This window comes from Octopus bimaculoides, chromosome 10 (genome assembly GCF_046866305.1).
Source record: "Octopus bimaculoides isolate indiv1 chromosome 10, ASM4686630v1, whole genome shotgun sequence".
NCBI lineage: Eukaryota > Metazoa > Mollusca > Cephalopoda > Octopoda > Octopodidae > Octopus > Octopus bimaculoides.
Genome location: NC_142937.1, coordinates 48,984,695 through 49,005,062, shown reverse-complemented (window position 1 = coordinate 49,005,062; position 20,368 = coordinate 48,984,695). Strand labels below are relative to the sequence as shown.

The following is a 20,368-nucleotide window of genomic DNA, read 5'->3' as shown; positions in this document are numbered from 1 at the left end:
ATCTTATTTAACAATGCTTTATTCTTTAAGGGATCTCTACAGAAAACAATGTGATCTCCCTGTATCATATATTTGATAACTTCAAGCTAAGTTAGTGAGTCTTTCTGAAAATGTCTTCGATACTATCAGTGGAGAATAAATGAGACTAAAATTCCAAATAGCAGCAATGTGTCGACAACTAATTAGTACAGTGTCAGGTTTCTATAGCAGACCATGACAAACAGAAAATGTTTGTGATATAATTTAGGATTCAACTGCCATTGGATTAAAAAATGAAAAAAAAGGGTAAATAGCTGATTCTAGAGTATTGGTAATTGAGTCTTTACCAAACACTATTTCTTCTCTGATTTTTCTAGTGCTTTTACTATATCATCCTCATGTCTTCTGAAAAATGAATACCAAACCCACCCACCAAAGTTGATTTGATCTCGCTTCCCTTTCTTTGTTATCCCTCCTGTCTCTCACCCACCAAAATTCACATTTGATAGTTTCAAAAGGTACAACTCCTTTGAAATTTTACACTACCAATAATTTTCTTGAGGACATCAACTTTCAGGAGGTTTGGTCTTCAGTCTTTAACTAAACAATAATTACTTTTTAAATAATACATTGCTCATGACATAATCCAAATTCTCATGGTCACATTATCAGTAGACATGATTAGTTTATTTTTTTAAACTTTTATATTTTACTTGTTTCAGTGCTATGCTGTGGCACTGCCTTGAAGGGTTTAGTTGAACAAATTGACCCTAATATTTATTTCTAACTCTGATATCTATTCTATCAGTTTCTTTTGCCTACTTATTCTATCTCTTTTGGTGGGTACAAGCACAAACACAAAGACACACACACACACATGTATATATACACACACATGATGGGCTTCCATACAGTTTCTGTCTACCAAATTTCACTCACAAGGCATTGGTCAGTCCAAGCTATAGTAGAAGACACTTGCCCAAGGTGTCACTCAGTAGGACTGAACACAAAACCACATGGTTGCAAATGGAGCTTCTTAACATTGCAACTATGCCTGCACTTTAAAATGATAATACAAATGATTAAAATTGTTAGAAAATATACTTAAAATAATTTGCATCAACATGAGGAAGATGGACAAAAAAAAATTAGTATTCACTAGTTTCAGATGTATTAATAGAAGTCAGAAAGTTTTACCAGTTTATAGAGATAATTCCATCAAAGCTCTAAAAGCATAACAGAAGGTTTAAAATAAATATCAAAGTAATTTTATTTAAAATTGGGGATAATTCTGAGCAATATATAACCAACAGAAATTCAAAATGTTAAAAATAGAGGTGCACAGGTACAAAGTATAAAATATAAAAATAGAGGTGCACAAGTTATGTTAGCTGAGAAAATTGAATAAATGATATAAATTCACTTTATTGTCCAAATAATAGATACTGATACAGTGGTTAGTTGATATAATAAAAGAGTTCTTCACTTTACAAGGAAAGTAGGAAAAACAAATTAAAAAGAAGACAGTCAGTATTGTTGATATCAGTTTATGAGAGGATATTAAAGATGTCTACCTGAGTCCACAACAAAATCAGATGAATCAGTGTTTACATACTGTTGAGGAGAATCTGTTAAATCTGACTGAACAAATTAATGTGATGGTTGAGTGTTATATTTTGCTTTGTTCCTGTTGGGTGTAGCAGGATTTGGTAACATTTCAGAAGCAGATGAAGTATATTCAAAAGCATCACTTAATTCTGTGGGTTTAAAGATATTGTCATCCTCATACAAAGGATAATTCAGTGCTTTTGCTGAATATTGATTTTCAGGAGATTGTTTTAAGTGTTTGTAGTTTCTAGAAGTATTATTATTTAGGAATTGTTGATATGCAATTTTTTCATCATTGAGAACCATATCACGGAGATTTGCAATTGCAGACATTTCTCTAACAGGATGACTTTGAGATGAGCATGATTCTAAAAATGATGGGGTGTCTTGATAATTTCTTTCTCTAGGAGAAAAATCTGACGTAATAGATTTTGCTTTGACAGGACTATCAGTATCATTCCATTTAGATAGTGTGTCTGTTTCCGAATTATTCTCAAAGTGTGAATCAATTTCAGTTTCATTTACACTTTCAGTGAAATGAGGTGAATAATTTTTCTGAGACTGTCTCAATTTTATTGCAGGTTTTTGTGGATCATAATGATCAGAACTTGACTGTTTAGAAGGGTCTGATTCTGCATAAGGCTCTGATGACAGGTTTTGATGCTTGGGATATGATGAATATGATATAATGCCATTATTATATTCAACAGGATAACCAGAGATATTTGATTCTTTATCATCATCAGAATTCATTTCAACAAAATATACTCCAGACTCAGATGTTTTGGACAAGTTTTTGTTATTGCTATCTGATTTAGATGGTTTTCCGAACTTTTCTGACTGAGAACTATTAGGTTCAATAGAAGTATATTCCTTGACAAAAGTAAAAGATTGATCATCAGGTTCCAGAGTATCTGTTCTAGTTACATCCTGATTAAATTCTAATTCAACTTTTAATTTTATACCGTCTTCCTCCAGAGGGTAGATATCCTCATTAGAATTTACACTGTCAAGTCCATATCCAGCTTTTTTATTCAAATATGTGTCTTCAATACTTTTTTGCTGAAGATTGTTTTCCTTTATAGGAAAATCAGCTGTATTGTGAGTTTCCAGTTTATTCCCATAGCTAGATTCATACTTAACAAATTCATTAGACTTTTCACTTCTCCCAGAAGTTTTTATATTATTGTCGTTTTTAGCAAATAACTGTGGTCTTGTGTATGTATATATCCAATGTCCAGAATTTGTTTTGGAATCAGAAAGAAAAGATTCCTTCCTTTCAACCCAATAATCTAGCAATGGCTCTGAAACATCAGTGGTCATAGATGGTGCAGGAGGTAAGTTTTTATTTACTCCAACCACATCATTAAATTGTTTTATGGTATTTTTTGTTTGTGCTAAATCCTTAACATCTAAGTTTTTATCTTCCTTCATTGGCATGGAGTATTGTTTCTGGTTATGCTTGATGCTAGCACTTCCAACTGATTCAGGGGTAGAATCATTTTTCTTAAAACCAATCCATGAACTGAATCTTGGTATTATTTTACTACTAGAGAGTGTATCTTCTGACACAGAGTTAAGATTGACTGCTTCAGATTCATTCTTTGATTGAGAAACTTTATTTCCAAACGAAACAGAAGTAGTTGATAAAGGTTTATGTTGTAATCCAAACCCTGATGATAATTTTTCCTCAAATGACTGAGAAATTACAGGTCTCTTTTTCTTCAATGATGCTTTACAGTTTGGAGAAAATGTGTTTTCTTTTCTGTCAATCCAGTGAACAGCTTCATCCTCAGGTTTACTAAGGACCAAAGTTGTATCACTGTTCTCCTTTTTATCATCAATACTTAGTTCCAGTTTATTACTGGTCATTGTAGAGTGGACATCAAGTGAAGAACTACTTAGTTTATCTAATTCTTTCCCCATTTTTTTTGGCAATATTTTATTATCAGCAGATACGCTTACTTCTGAACTAACTGCCTCTTTTGATTTTGGAGAAACCAAATTTGCCACATGTTTGTCAGCTGATATGTTTCCTTCTGAACCAAATGTCGTCTCTTTTGATTTTGGAGAAGCCAAACTTGCCACATGTTTGCCAGCTGATATGTTTTCTTCTGAACCAAATGTTGTCTCTCTTCTTTTTGGAGAAGCCAAGTTTACCATATGTTTATCAGCTGATATATTTTCTTCTGAACCAAACGTTGTCTCTCTTCTTTTTGGAGAAGCCAAATTTGCCACATGTTTGTCAGCTGATATGTTCTCTTCTGAACCAAATGTTGTCTCCTTTGATTTTGGAGAAGCTAAATTTGCCACATGTTTGCCAGCTGATGTGATTTCTTCTGAACCAAATGCTGTCTCCTTTGATTTTGGAGAAACCAAATTTGCCACATGTTTGTCAACTGATATGTTCTCTTCTGAACCAAACGTTGTTTCTTTTGATTTTGGAGAAGCCAAATTTGCCACATGTTTGTCAGCTGATATATTTTCTTCTGAACCAAATGTTGTCTCTCTTCTTTTTGGAGAAGCCAAGTTTGCCACATGTTTATCAGCTGATATGTTTTCTTCTGAACCAAACGTTGTTTCTTTTGATCTTGGAGAAGCTAAATTTGCCACATGTTTATCAGCTGATACGTTTTCGTCTGAACCAAATGTTGTCTCTCTTCTATTTGGAGAAGCCAAGTTTACGACATGTTTATCAGCTGATATGTTTTCTTCTGAACCAAATGTTGTCTCATTTCTTTTTAGAGAAGCCAACTTTGCCACATGTTTGTCAGCTCGTATATTTTCTTCCGAACCAAATGTTGTCTCATTTGATTTTGGAAAAGCCAAGTTTGCCACATGTTTATCATCTGACATGTTTTCTTCTGAACCAAATGTTGTCTCCTTTGATTTTGGAGAAACCAAATTTGCCACATGTTTATCAGCAGATATGTTTTTGTCAGGACTAAATGTTGATTCTTTCGCTTTGTATATCGTCATTTTTGCTAACTGTTTAACAGCAGATATGTTTTCTTTTGAGCCAAATGCTGTCTTTCTTTCTGGAGTAGCCAAACTCGCTACATGTTGTTCAGGTGATTTTTTTGTGTGTAGGCTAATGGTTGTCCCTTTTGCCACATGTTTATCCTCTGATATATTTTCTTCAGAACCAAATTCTGTCTCATTTCTTTTTGGAGCATTCAGTTTTGTTACATGTTTATCAGCTGGTACCTTTTCTTCTGAACCAAATGTAGTTTCTTTTGTTTTTGAAGAGGTCACTTTAGGACCAAATGTTGATTCTTTTGTTTTGGGTAACGTCAATTTTGCTAACTGTTTCACAGCAGATATGTTTTCTTCTGAGCCAAATGTTGTCTCTTTTGTTTTTGGAGAAACCACATGTACCACATGTTTATCATTTTGTGTCTTTTTATCTGGATCAAAGGTTGTCTCTTTTGCCACATATCTATTTTTTGTTATACTTTTATCTGGCCCAAATGTTGTCACTTTTGTTTCTGGAGAATTCAAATTTGCATCAAGTTTGACAGCAGTTATGTTTTCTTCTGAACCAAATGTTGTCTCTTTTGATTTTGGAGAAACTAAATTTGCCACATGTTTGTCAGCTGATATGTTTCCTTCTGAACCAAATGTTGTCTCTTTTGATTTTGGAGAAGCCAAATTTACCACATGTTTGCCAACTGATATGTTTTCTTGTGAACCAAATGTTGTCTCTTTTGATTTTGGAGAAACTAAATTTGCCACATGTTTATCAGCAGACATGTTTTCTTCTGAACCAAATGTTGTCTCTTTTGATTTTGGAGAAACTAAATTTACCACATGTTTATCAGCAGACATGTTTTCTTCTGAGCCAAATGTTGTCTCTTTTGATTTTGGAGAAACTAAATTTGCCACATGTTTATCAGCAGACATGTTTTCTTCTGAACTAAATGTCTCTTTTCTTTTTGGAGAAGCCAAATTTTCCACATACTTATCAGTTAGCACCTTTTCATCTGGACCAAATGTTGTCTCTTTTGCCACATGTCTATTCTCTGATATATCCTCATCTGGCCCAAACATTGTCTCTTTTGTTTTTGGAGAAGCCAAATTTGCCACATGTCTATCAGCTGATACCTTTGTGTCTGGACCAAATGTTGTTTCTTTTGTTTTTGGAGAAGTAACTTCTGCCACATATTTATTATCTGGTATCTTTATATCCGGGCCAAAAGTTGTTTCTTTTGATTTTGGAGGAGTCTTGTTTGTTACAAGTTTGTCAGAAGATATATTTTCATCTGGTCCATCTTTTGTTTTTTGAGAAGCCAAATTTGCCACATGCTTATCAGCAGATATGGTTCCAGATGTTTCATTTTCTAAATTCAGTTTCATATCAGGTTCACTACTGAACACCCCTACATTTTCATAAGTTGGTATATTCTTCTTATCAATTTGTTTATCAACATGAACATTGGATATGTTAGCAGTTGATTTATCAGATTCACAGTGAGGTTTTGATACAACATCTTTGGGACAATCTACAGTTGTTTCACTCTTATAATCAACATTTATTTTTAATGGAGCTTTGCAAGTTATTTCCTTAACTGGGGTGGTTATCAAACCAGATTTTTGCATAGCTTCACAAGTTCCAAATTTCTTTACTTCAGAATGATTACTACTTGAGAATTTCTTTACTTTATTATCTGATTGGGAATGTCTAGGAGGACTTTGATCAACTCTACCTGGTCTATTTTCAGCATACTTCTCTGGAAATGACTTATAATCATTAGATGTAGATTTTTTCTCGTTTGAGTCATCTTTTTCAGATTTGTGCTTGCTTCTTGTTGCTTTTGTGCGCTCAGCAGAAAAGAATGTCTCTTTTCGATCTATCCAATAGAGAGATGTCTGCTGAGAGGTTTGGGCTGCAGTAATAGGCTTAGAAAGGGAACTACTAACTGTAGGCTTATCAGTTACTGGTTTTGATGCTAAGTGAGAGCTTACATCAGAAGGGACCACATGACCTATAGATAAAATATCTCCAGAATTATTAGAAGTTTTAGGTTTACTTCTTTTGATGGTTTCTCTAGAACTAAGTGGTAATTTAGTTTCTGTATGATCTATCCAATCATTTGTAGATGACAAAAGACTTGATTTAGTTGATATTAATTCAGGATGGATGGGTACCTTTCTACTATCACTGGCTGCAGGTAATAACCTAAGTTTATCATTGTTATATTTTTCAGGATCAGATACATCCTTCTGTTCAGATCTTATTCTTGAGACTTGGTTAGTGTTATTTGAAGGTGAAGGCAAGGATAGTGATATTTCATCTTTATGTGAAAAAGAATCCAACTGGGATTCCTTAACAGAGGAGATTATTTCTTTTTTGTCTTGAATAGGGCTTTTAGAATTATTAACTGAGTGAACACTTTTTGGTTTCGTGGCAAGAAACGTAGGTTCCTTTTGAGAATTAGGGTACTGGATACCAGAATCTGAGTGGAAGTCTTGAATATTAGTTTTGTAAAAATCTGTTTGTGGTTTATGTTGAATGGTATGATCTTTATCAGAAACTTGTCTACTTCCATTGTTTTCTGTTTCCTGAGACTCTGAAATTTGCTTATACTTAGCGTCCTTCACATCAGCCACTTGATTCTCTGGAGTATCTTTACTTGAATGATGAAGTGGCACTTCTCCTCTAAATGAAAATCTAGATTTTCCTGCAACTGTAACTGTTTCTATTTGTGAATTTTTCTTCTTTTTAACATTCTTTACTTGCTCTGAAGAGCTCTTAGCTGGTGTACATTTAGAATTTCTCTCACCTGAGGAGTCTTTAATACTTCTTTCAAGTAAATTCCTTGATACACTGTCACTGGGTTTCTTTCTTGAGAATACAATTCTTTGTTTTTCTTGGATTTGAATTTTTAACTCAGATCTGTCAATAAAATATGTATAATCTGGTGTGTCACTTGTTTTTACAGGAGTTGTTGCTTTTATATTTTCCCCAATTTGTTCATTTGCTTTCTTTACAGAAGACCAATTAGGGGAGGAAATTCCTGATGGAAATTTAGGTTTTATGGTAGTCCCAATTTCATCCTTTAGTACTTTCTTATTATCTGTCTGTTTAGGGGTTTGCTTCATCATTTTCCTAGCTTTATCATCATCTTCAGTAAGTGAAGATTTTTCAAACATTTTTCTTCTGGAACTGACAAATGAAGAAGCATTTTGGAAAGGAAGCCTTGGCTTGTCTGTTGCCTCAAGTTTTTCTTCAGGCATTTCATCATCTCTAGACTTTTCTACATTTACTGTTGAAACTTTTTCAGAGCCATCTGTATTACTGGGAGATACTTTTATGTCCTTTTTAATTCTGTAGTATTTATCAAAGGGATTAAATGAATCATCTTCCCTTGGAGGCTGTTTGTTGGTAATTTTCCCACCAATTTTCTGAGAGGAACTTTTATCACTATGTTGACTATCACTTGATTGAACAGATGGGGATAGAAACTGTTGTTTCTCAGCAGACCCTATTTTTTCTTCTCTAGTATCTTTCACTGGTTTTTTAAGAAATTTGTCTTTACTGTCAGTATCATGTAGGACTGGGTCTTTTGTGAGAGAGTATGATTTTTTATCTCTCAGTTCATCTTTTGGTTTATCAACTTTTGAAATTTGAGGGACAGCTTTCTTGTCTTGAGCATCATCCTTACTCTCCCTATCAGTTGAAAGTTGATTTGATTTCTTGATAGATGGAAATCTAGATTTTTGGATAAATGCAACTTTTTCCTCTTCTATTTCGTTATTCTGTTTAGGGAGTTGCTTGACCATTTTTCTAGCTTTATCATCATCTTCAGTAAATGGAGATTGCTCAAAGATTTTTCTTCTGTTGTTGTGAACGGAAGGAATAGCTTGGAAAGGAAGCCTTGGTTTATCTGTTGCCTCAAGTTTTTCTTCAGGCATGCCATCAACTCTTGACTTTCCTAAATTTACTGTTGAAACTTTTTCAGAGCCATCTGTAATACTGGGAGATACTTTGATGTCCTTTTTAATTCTGTAGTATTTATCAAAGGGATTAAATGAATCATCTTCCCTTGGAGGCTGTTTGTTGGTAATTTTCCCACCAATTTTCTGAGAGGAGCTTTTATCACTATGTTCACTACTACTTGATTGAACAGATGGGGATAGAAACTGTTGTTTCTCAGCAACCCCATTTTTTTCTTCGCTAGTTTCTTTCACTGGTTTTTTAAGAAATTTGTCTTTACTATCAGTATCATGTAGGATTTTTGTTGACAATTTGGTTGATGGATCTTTTGAATCAGAACGTGCTTGGTCATCTGTCTGTTGGGATTTCTTTACAACTTTTCGTTCAGTTTCATGTGTTGATGTTATTTTGGGGGCAACAAGTTCCTCTATGTTGTCTTTATCTTCTTTATCATAGAAAACTTTTGTTGGAAGTTGACTTGGTATATTGACATCAGATGGAAATCTAGATTTTTGGACAAATGCAACTTTTTCCTCTTGAACTTCGTTGTTATGAATGTCAACTGTCCGTTTACTGGGCTGTTTGATTATTTTTGTTGCTTTATCATCTTCAGTAAATGGGGATTGCTCAAACATCTTCCTTCTGGAACTGTCAGCTGACAGCATACTTTGGAAAGGAAACCTTGGCTTCTGTATTGAGTGAATTTTTTCTTCAGGTATCTCATTTACTTTAGACCTTTCTGAAAATTTATCAGAGCTATCTTTTGAATTTTGATCAGATAAACCAGAATCTATGGACTGACTATCACTTGATGATGGAATAGCTACAAGTACATGCTTATCTGCCATCCCAAATTTTTCTTCACTAGTATCTTTCACTGGCTTTTTAAGAAATTTGTCTTTACTATCAGTATCATGTAGGATTTTTGTTGACAATTTGGTTGATGGGTCTTTTGAATCAGAACGTGCTTGGTCATCTGTCTGTTGGGATTTCTTTACAACTTTTCGTTCAGTTTCATGTGTTGATGTTATTTTGGGGGCAACAAGTTCCTCTATGTTGTCTTTATCTTCTTTATCATAGAAAACTTTTGTTGGAAGTTGACTTGGTATATTGACATCAGATGGAAATCTAGATTTTTGGACAAATGCAACTTTTTCCTCTTGAACTTCGTTGTTATGAATGTCAACTGTCTGTTTACTGGGCTGTTTGATTATTTTTGTTGCTTTATCATCTTCAGTAAATGGGGATTGCTCAAACATCTTCCTTCTGGAACTGTCAGCTGACAGCATACTTTGGAAAGGAAACCTTGGCTTCTGTATTGAGTGAATTTTTTCTTCAGGTATCTCATTTACTTTAGACCTTTCTGAAAATTTATCAGAGCTATCTTTTGAATTTTGATCAGATAAACCAGAATCTATGGACTGACTATCACTTGATGATGGAATAGCTACAAGTACATGCTTATCTGCCATCCCAAATTTTTCTTCACTAGTATCTTTCACTGGCTTTTTAAGAAATTTGTCTTTACTATCAGTATCATGTAGGATTTTTGTTGACAATTTGGTTGATGGGTCTTTTGAATCAGAACGTGCTTGGTCATCTGTCTGTTGGGATTTCTTTACAACTTTTCGTTCAGTTTCATGTGTTGATGTTATTTTGGGGGCAACAAGCTCCTCTATGTTGTCTTTATCTTCTTTATCATAGAAAACTTTTGTTGGAAGTTGACTTGGTATATTGACATCAGATGGAAATCTAGATTTTTGGACAAATGCAACTTTTTCTTCTTGAACTTCGTTATTACGAAGGTCAACTGTCCGTTTACTGGGCTGTTTGATTATTTTTGTTGCTTTATCATCTTCAGTAAATGGGGATTGCTCAAACATCTTCTTTCTGGAACTGTCAGCTGACAGAGTACTTTGGAAAGGAACCCTTGGCTTCTGTATTGATTGAAGCTTTTCTTCACTGAATCCATTTATGTAAGACTCTTCAGTTTTTTTCATTGTAATGTCTAAAGTTTTGCCAGGAGAAAATTTAACATCTCTCCTGTTTGCAGAAAAGAGACTGTCAGATTCTTTTTGCACAGACATTGTAGAATGTTTAGACTTATCAGATTCACCAAATTGGTCAGAATGAACTTGCTGCTTCTCTCCAGTAAAGGTAAGTACATCACCATCCTCCTTACCTACCAGGCCTAAAGGTTTGACAGATTCACTTTCTGCAAGGAGTAAAAAGTTAAAACTAACGATGGTTCAGAACTGGAAATTGTAATGTTTTAATAGTAGTTGCTAAGGTAAACCTATTTCTATAATTTGAGACACTGTCATGATAAGTATAACCTTATAAAGTCTCAGATACATTAATTAAAAAAAATCTAAATGATTATTAAGTTTCATTTAAAATATGAGCATGTTCATGTAGATTTGGACTGATCTATATTATTTTCCATTATACAGAAAAAGCATTACCATAATCATCAATATATTGAGGAAAGTATCATGGTAACTGTTAACCTTAAAGTATTTCTTTTAAAGCAATACTCTGCTCCAAGATATCATCACATATTCTCAAAGAATTAAAATCTAATCATTAAGAAGGAATAGGAATGATTACAGTTAGATAATAAGCTACAATTTCATCTTGGAGTGGAGTAATATGTTAATAGAAGTAGCATTTTCTTTATTCCAAAGATTGGCCAAGAAGTGGACAAAGGTGAACAAAGGAACCTTCAGCAAACTACATGTGAATTCATGGAAAAGCAAAAAAATCTGATGATAGTCCCAAAAATCAGAGTCTATAAAACAGTCATATCGATGACTATCAAGTTGACTCATTTTCTACATTTCCTTGAACTCTTCCATCAGTATTATCTATAAACAATCAATAAAATTCAATAAGAGACATGGTCACAAATGCTAAATTATTCCATGTGACAAGAACTTCCAGTAATATGGCCAGGCTTCTCAAGATACATATAAGATGAGTACAACACGTCCAAGATGGAAAGTATTACCTCTCAAAATGTATACTGCATGAAAAGTTATCCACTAATAGATACAACAAATGGGTATCACTATAGAAACTTAGAGACTGTAAAGAAGTCCTTCCATACAAGCTAACTACAATTAGAAGGTAAAGACAAACAACCAAAATGAACACACTGGTGGTACACTGTGAATGAAGCCACCTTCCTCTTTAATAACAATCAAAAGGGAGTATAGAGAACAACAGCTGATATATAAAAAATTATGACTCAAATAATACATAGAATGAGACTCTCATCCATAGCTTCACTGACAAAACCTAGTATAACATAAATCATCTCAAGAAACATCAATATGTTTGCAGAAATTAAGGACCCTCACTCACTGAACTTTCATTTGCCAAACTGAAAACTACACCATTTCCATATCATATAATTATAGTTTTGTTTACTTTGCTTGGTTATAATGTAAAACAGATGACTGTGTGAATGTTCCAAGTATATGATCAACAATAATCTGAAACCTCATTTGTTTTGTAACTCTACAAATTTAAATTTTCTTTCTTGTTTGCTATACACACAAATCACAAAAAAAAAAATCACAGAACATTCTACATGGTTAATGTGAATGGAATCTAATTTTATCTTTTTTCTCATAAATATTTCTTGCTAATTTCTTTTTATCTCTTTCAGTTTGCAATGAGTAGGATGTGTGTTTAAGAACAACTTTGGAATGAGATATTTTATCACTTGATCTCTTTTAGAACCTACTCTGCAACCAAAAACATAGGATCAAAAACAAAAGGATATTTTACATAGATGTGTCAGGAAGAACAACTGAAATCATTTCAAATCCAGTTTCATATTTGCAAACAAGTAAATCAGGATGATCTTTAATCAGTTCAGTGCTTAAGTTAATTATGAAACATTATATTATTATTTATAATTGTTTCTAATCTAGGTACAAGGCCAGAAATTTTAGTGAGAGGCATTAGTCGATCATATTGTCCCCTGAACTGGGATAAAAAGTAAAGTTCACCTCAATAAGATTGGAAATCAGAACATGAAGAGTCAGAACACTAATTATTCTTCCAATTCACCACTTTTATTATTATTTTTCATAATCAATAAGCACAATACAGTTTTGTAGTACACAAGATCAATGGCTTGTTCTTGATTCCTCACAAACACCACTAATAATCTAATATCTTTGGAAAAGTGTATAATGCTCCCTACTCTTATCAGAGAAAAATCTCAAGTTCCTTGCCTGTGTAAGAAACAATTACACATAAGCTGTTGTACTGAGACATTAGATATTAGTTGCTTTAGTTTTTTGTAGGATTACTGAACTAATACATATTCAAAAAGACTTTCAAAAGTTTAAATGTTAAGAATTTGTGCAATGAAAAATATAGAAATTCAGTTGTTTTCCACACTGGCAATGTCATGTTGTTTAACAGACATAGAATTACCTAAGTTAACTACTGGAGACACTGTTTGTAGTGTAATGAATATTATTAATGCTAAGTGTCATGTGAACTCAAGAATTCATATAACTGGTCAGATATTTAGATCCATATTGTCTAAGACAACATGAAAGCAAAATATTTAACTTAATATTCAGCTTAAGATGAAAACTGAATTACAATTGAATAACAAAACAATCCACCATCAACAAAATTTAGAGATGTTACAATATCCTAACATTCCTTTTAAAAGTTCTCCAAATTTTCCATAGAGCTTAATATTAAAAGCACATTAGTTATACTGGCTGTTTTAATAAACAAGTCAACATTTTGAAAATATTGGGCAGCACAATAGTTAGATGATGGTGATGATAAAAATAATAAAGATCATGATAAAAATTAAATAGTAAGTAAAGATTTTGTTAAAAATCAAACTATGTGTAGAGTTATTTAATAAGAATAAATAATGTGCAAAAATAGTAGTGAAAATAATGTAAACAGATTATAGTGAAAAATAAATTATGCATAGAATTTATAGTGGATAATAAATAATATATAGCAATTAATGCTTTGAGATTGTAGTAACATTAAATAATTTGTAGAGATCTGAACACAAGATATAAAGAGGTATAACTAAATACCACAACACTACCAATTCTACTACTCACCACCCTTTTTAGGGTAAATAAATTAATTTTAGTGAACAACAAAAATATCAATATTTGTCAATGGAACATCTTGAAAACATCACTTTAGTGAGTTAATGGAAAGGAAAGGAATTGTGTGTGTGTGTGTGTGTGTGCATGCACGCGCACACACATAAATGCATCTGTGTGTGTGTTGGTTCTGTTTATTTCAGAAGGGACAATGTTACAGTGTACAAAAACATTATTAATTTTATAGGATAAGTATCAGGTTAACCCATAAGAAATGTCAGTTTTCAGGATGGAAAAAGTATAAAATGCATTCATTCCAATTTAATCTTAAATTATCTGCAGGTTAAATCAACACTCTATTGACTAAATACATTACAAACATTGACAACACCACTAAACATATTAGTTTTCTTTGAAGCATCTTAATGAGGTAGTTTAACAACACAACAATGTGATACTTTAAATGCTTTCTTTTTTTTTTTAACTAGGAGTATAGAGCAACAGAATGTCTGTAAAACAGTCAAGTAATTTACTTTTATTTGGCATAAATTGTTGAAGATAATTCATGTAGCATAGACACAGGAATTGCTATTTGATAAATGAAGCATGCTTTGGGTCAGTGCTTCTAAAAATGTGGTGAGGTGGAAATATTTTTCTGGAGCGTAGGTTACTTCAGAATGGGAAACATATATATATATCAAAATAAGCAACAGGTTATCAATAAGTGATGCAGTACGACCGTTTCAAGCAGCTCCATTTAATTGAACAATGCAATCATTAGATCAATTTAAATGCAGTGCCAGCTGATGATGGCACTGCATTTAAACTGATCTAATGATTGCATTGTTCAATTAAATGGAGCTGCTTGAAACGGTCGTACTGCATCACTTCATGATATCCTGTTGCTTATTTTGATTTTGTTCACCTTACTTCGAGCTGCGCAGATAATACCAGACTGACTTGGTGCTTCAACTTAAGTACCTAATTCAACTGAATTGCAACTATTTCTTTTTTATATATATATACTTTTCCCATTTATGAGAGAGGGTTTTTTTCTTTTTTTAATTGAAGTGGGGGATGGGACAAAATAAAGTGAGAAACATTACTCTAGATGCTCTGTTGAGGTCCATTATTAACTACCTTCTCTTACCTACATTTTCAAATTCTCCAATTCAAAAATTTATTACAAAAAGAAAAAAAATACAAGGTAAAATTAATTCTATATCAATAGACAATTGATATTATCTATAAATTTGTTTGGTCAGAGTAAGAAGAGCAGAGCAGTTGGAAGAAGGTAAAAAGTAATCTTAAGATTGAAGATGTGGCAGAAATGCTTTCAATGTTTGAACTCTGCTAAAGCTGCCCCAGGGCCAGATGGTAAGACTTTAAGACTATTGACAGATAAAGTCAACAACATAAATAACAGTTCTTCCAACAAGTTTTTATTACGAGGGAGTGAGAACTGTGCACCTTGGCAATATGCACATGACAGCATTGGTGGAAAGCATATGTCCCCTTAACATTTTGAAGAATCAGCATAACACTGTGACAAGAGCAGCTCATTGAATTATAGACACAATCTAACTGTGGAGGGAACCTGTGGAAGAGGTAGGCCCAGGAAGACATGGGACAAGGTGGTGAAGTATGAACTTTGAACGTTGGGCCTCACAGAGGTGATGACAAGTGACTGAGACCTTTGGTGACATGTTGTGCTTGTGAAGACTTGTCAAGACAAGTGAAATCATAGTCATGGCCGATGCCAGTGTCACGTAACTGGTATCCGTGCCAGTGGCACATAAAACACCCATGCCAATGGCACATAAAAAGCACCCATTACACCCTTGAAGGGGTTGGCATTAGGAAGGGCATCCAGCCATTGCAATCATGCCAAATCAGACTAGCACATGGTGCAGCTCTTCAGCTTACCAGTTCCATTTAACCCATGCCAGCATGGAAAGCAGACACTAAAGAATGATGTTAATGATGATGATGATGATAAATCAAGTTCAAGGGCTTCAGCACAATTTATGTCAAAGAAATTGGAGAGACTTTCAGCCAAATGAATTTAGAACTATGCACCTTGGCAATATACATATTACAACACTGGTGAAAGAATACAGACTAACTAGCTGGTTATATTACAATAACACGAGGGAGTCAATATGTTAAGAGGATATATGTTTTCTACCAGTATTGTCATGTGTGTACTGCCAAGATGCACAGTTCTCACTCCCTTGTAATGAAAGCTATAGGAAAACTAAGTTTGTGCTAGAATGATACTTCCTTGGAATGGATGCAGCATAGCCAAATACAGGAAGTTCACTTCACAATCATGAAGGCCCAGGTTCAATTTCAACTACATGGCATTGTGTGTGTCTACCATAGCCTCACTTTAACCCAAGTATTGTGAATAAAATTGGGAAGACAGAAACTGCAGAATCTCTTGAGATGAACTGTACCTATAATTCAAGGAACTAATCTTGTCATATGCTGATTCTTCTCAATAATTATGTTAAGGACATGCATGTCTGAGGGATACTCAACCACTTTGAATGACTAAATATTCATTGCAAGAAAAAATAGCAAAAATCCTATTTTTATCAATAGAAAATGTTTCTCAAGTCTATAGGTCATTGGGTTAGTGTCTATTTCTATCTGCCATAATAATATTATGGAAGACAGAAATAAACTTGAGGTGATGATGATGACAATGACAATGGAGATGGTGATGATGATGATGATTGTTTCAAATTGTTGCACAGGGCCAGAAATCCATCTCAGTACTAGACAAATGCTTTATTTTAACAACCCCAGAGGGATTTGAACTCAGAATGTAGAGAGTCAGAACAAATACCACAAGGCATGTTTTCCAATGCTCAAACAATTCTGTCAATCCAAGTTAATTTCAAGGTTTATTATGGAGTTATTAGACAAAGTGAAAATTACTCAGAGATAAAACAAACTGACTCTTATTAACCAGAAGTGAGCTGTATCTACCATGATAAAACAACTTTCACATCACTATAAACTAGTTATGTGCAAACTAGTCTGCAGGACTTTATAAATGGCATGCATAACAAAACATTGCCTTGAAATTTTTTAATAGTGCACCCCATATGATGATCCATGTTTCATGGAGCCTGCTTCTCAAAAAAAGTTACCTATTCTTGCTATAAACCCTTTGGCAAGGTAGAGAAAGTTGCTGAGCAAAAACTTCTATTTAACCATTCAATTTATCATCTGTTCAGAAACCTACAGAATTATCTTAATGAAAATAATTATACAAATATGATGGTGGCTCTCTAATGTTTGATGATAAGGATCCACCTGTTCAATCAACTGAATTACCTGCTTTTGAATTAACATGTAAGTGGTTGAGCATTCCACAGATATGCATACCCTTAACTTAAAAGTGGGAAATATATGTGAAATCATTCTTTAAATCAATGATGAAGCATATTATTATCAACAATAATAGATAGTAGATTAAGTGAGGAGATAAAGAACTAGAAGAAGACTTAATAAAGTATGTAAATGTGGGAGATGATATAATGAGAAGAAAAAATGATCAGAGAATTGATATCTTCTGATATATTTTAGGTTTTACCTATTTTTTAACCTGATTTTGTTTATTGTTGGCCCTTAATCCCTTTCTATTTTCTAGGATCTAAATCTGCCCTAATATTAGTTCCACATTATTCCCTAACAAACATCTTCGCCCTACAGCAAAAATATCATGCATCAATTTTTGCTGAATGACTGAATTTACTCAGAAATTTTTATGTATTTATTTTACACTAATTTATACTTATCATTTGGGTAGACATACTGGGTTCTATGATTTCCATCAAACCCCTTTTGTAGAATATCATTAAGCAGATCATTTTAACATTTTCTTAAGCAAGTAATGATGGAGACCAATGTAAATAGCTTATTCTTGACTTGCTGATTTTGGAATATATACTGTAATTATATATCTTTCATCACGTCTAATGAGAAAAGCAATTGCTATAACCCAAGGAGCAGAACTTTCTAAACATAATAATAAGAGAGAATGAAAGAGAATGATATGATTTATGCTATCTTAGTATATACTATGAGATATTCATATCATACTATTTGGCATGAATATATAAGAGGAAATAGAGTTATACAGAATAGCTGCGCAACACCCTTTCTTCTTCAGAAAGAACAACATGTAATGTTTGGCTAGACACACAACTAGAAATGAATAGGTGATTATATCTGATAGTTTAGGGTGTGAGTGAGGAAAGGTAAGTAATTTTTAAAAATAAGCAAAGTCTATTGTAATAATGGTAGCAGTATGGCTATGAATAACACTACTTCACAGTAAACTGTAATCTAGATAATAAGAATGAGGGAAAGTTAAGCAAGTCCATTAAATGGCTTTCTTCTTGATGAGGTCTAGAATGCCATTGATCAAGGAAGAGTACCTTTTAGTAATAAAAAGAATACTCTGTTGCAATTTGCACTTCAGCTATTTTAAAGTAACAACAGACATTCAGTGTTAAAACAGCCAAGTATATAACTTGCTCTGAAGAGACCAGAAATATACAAGCAAAAAAAAAACAGATTGAAAGTGAGATGCTTTTCAAAGAAATGCCAGTTATTTTGACCAGAGCTTATGGAAGCTTATTCAAAATAACTGTAGCTTATTATTATGTATCTTAGCAATTATTTGGTCATTTCTCTATGAAATCTCACAACTATAAGCTCTCAAATTTCTAGTCATTTTTCAGTTAGCTTTGTATTTCATCACTGAAGTAGTTTCTTTCTTTCTCTCCCCCAACTTCCATATGAAAAAAAAAAGTTATTTGATGAAGTACAAATGATTTGATAGCTATGGCTTTTTATAGGCCCACTAGACCCTCATAAATTATTATAGTAACAGAAGTATAAGTAGGGAGGATACTAAATTTAACAATTAATCATTCATTAATGAGGAAATAACTACACTGGTAGCAAGTAGTTTTCTCTGAGTTATGCAGTAGGATAATAGTAAATAAATAAAAATGGATGAATACTTTCAACAAATTAAAACAACAAAACAAGCATATAGCAAAGCAAAGTTTATATGAACACAACATGTCAAGAATTTAAATCATACAATATCATGCACATGCTTTTGGGATACAGACAGAGCATATTAAATTATAATCCAAAATTTTAAAATATGTGAAAATCAGTCAAATCCACATGAACAAAACTTATAAGGATTTCAAACATTTGTCCTTTAATCCATTAGTAAATTGTAAATCTTAAACTCAAAATAGTAACAAATTTCAAATGACAACAGTTATATAAGGAAAATTGTTTAGACATTCTAAATAATTTTTCTTATATATTGGCTTTTATCCCTGCTGAATGCAAAATTTATAAAAGCAAAAACTTAACACATGAAGCTTTTATAAAGTGAACACAGTTTAATGCTATCAATATTTTACTTATTCATTTACATTTAATTTTAAAATTTTTTTAATAAATATTCTCTCAAATAGACGGATAAAATATTTAATTATAAAATATTTTGATATTCTGACTTAAAACAGTATGATATTCTATATATATTAGGTTTAAGACAATATAATTTTTAGAGATATTATGCATGTGTAAACACAACAATATCAAAAAAAGAAAGGGAAATGAATTCGTATTTAGCTGTATCCATTTTTCAATGGCTATCTAGCTTCATTGGTTTTACTTAACATTAACAGTTAATTTTAAAGATATTAAACAAACTTAGTATGTACTGTAGTGGTTCTCAAGTGAAACACAGTAGTGCACTGCAAGAGGTATCTAATTATACAGCAGGTTTTTTAAATTGTAAGCTTTAGAAAATCATACTAATGTTATTATTCATAATTTTGTTATCTACAAATATGATTAATACAACAAGCTAAGCAAGCAACTTTCAATTTGTTTTTGTTTTTTTTATTTTTATTTTTTAACATGAAAAAATACTTTTTTTAAACAAAATTTTTAATGTGATGTGTAGTATTAGTTTATTTCTTTTTATTTATTTGATTTCCAGAGTGCCATGAAATCAGAAAAACTGAGAACTCTAGGTGTACAGTTTGTATATCATGTGAAGCATTTTTGCAAAGAAGCCACAGAAATAGGCTTTCAACATAAATCATTGAGAAAGATTTCATATTTATAAGCAACAAAGCAGTAATAGTAAGCTGCATATTGAAGGGAAATGTTAAAAGTTTGCAAGCACTATTAATAGAGAAGCCAAATATAGGGTAGGAACAATATTAGTAAGCACATATCATTTCCTCAAATATCTAAACAATTTCAGTCTTGTTTAATTTCCCGCCCTGAGCTCGATTTCTTATCCTATCACTCTTGATAGCACCTACAGATTTTACACATTGTCTGCTAAGCTTTCAGGTTTAGAACTTCTATCTCCAAGCACAGATTATAAAAGTAAACTTAAGCAAAGATTGTTGCGTTAGATAATACAAGTGGAATTCTATGCATGTAAGCAATATATGTGCTAAGCTTTCAGGTTTAGAACCCCTATCTACAAGCATTGATTGTAAAAGTAAACTTAAGCAACTATAACAATGATTATTACATTAGAGAATACAAATAGGATTCAGTGTATGTATGTATGTTTGATATATATATATATATATATATATGATGTACATTGCTTAATGTTAGGTGAATGAGTAAAGAGAGTTCAATACATGTTGTAGAGGATATAGTATTTAAT

At 32.7% G+C, this 20,368-nt stretch overlaps 1 protein-coding gene across 11 annotated transcripts in view; it reads right to left on the bottom strand.

Annotated features, from left to right (window-relative positions):
• Window positions 1-1,231: 1,231 nt before the first annotated feature.
• The window catches only part of LOC106879475 (uncharacterized), a 419,118-nt gene continuing 399,981 nt past the window's right edge, over window positions 1,232-20,368 (bottom strand). For all 11 annotated transcript variants that reach the window (XM_089358606.1, XM_089358605.1, XM_089358603.1 and 8 more), the window contains one exon: window positions 1,232-10,739. In XM_089358606.1, coding sequence (XP_089214732.1) covers window positions 1,630-10,739 — 9,110 coding nt within the window. In that variant the 3' untranslated portion in view covers window positions 1,232-1,629. The remainder of the gene's footprint in view (window positions 10,740-20,368) is intronic.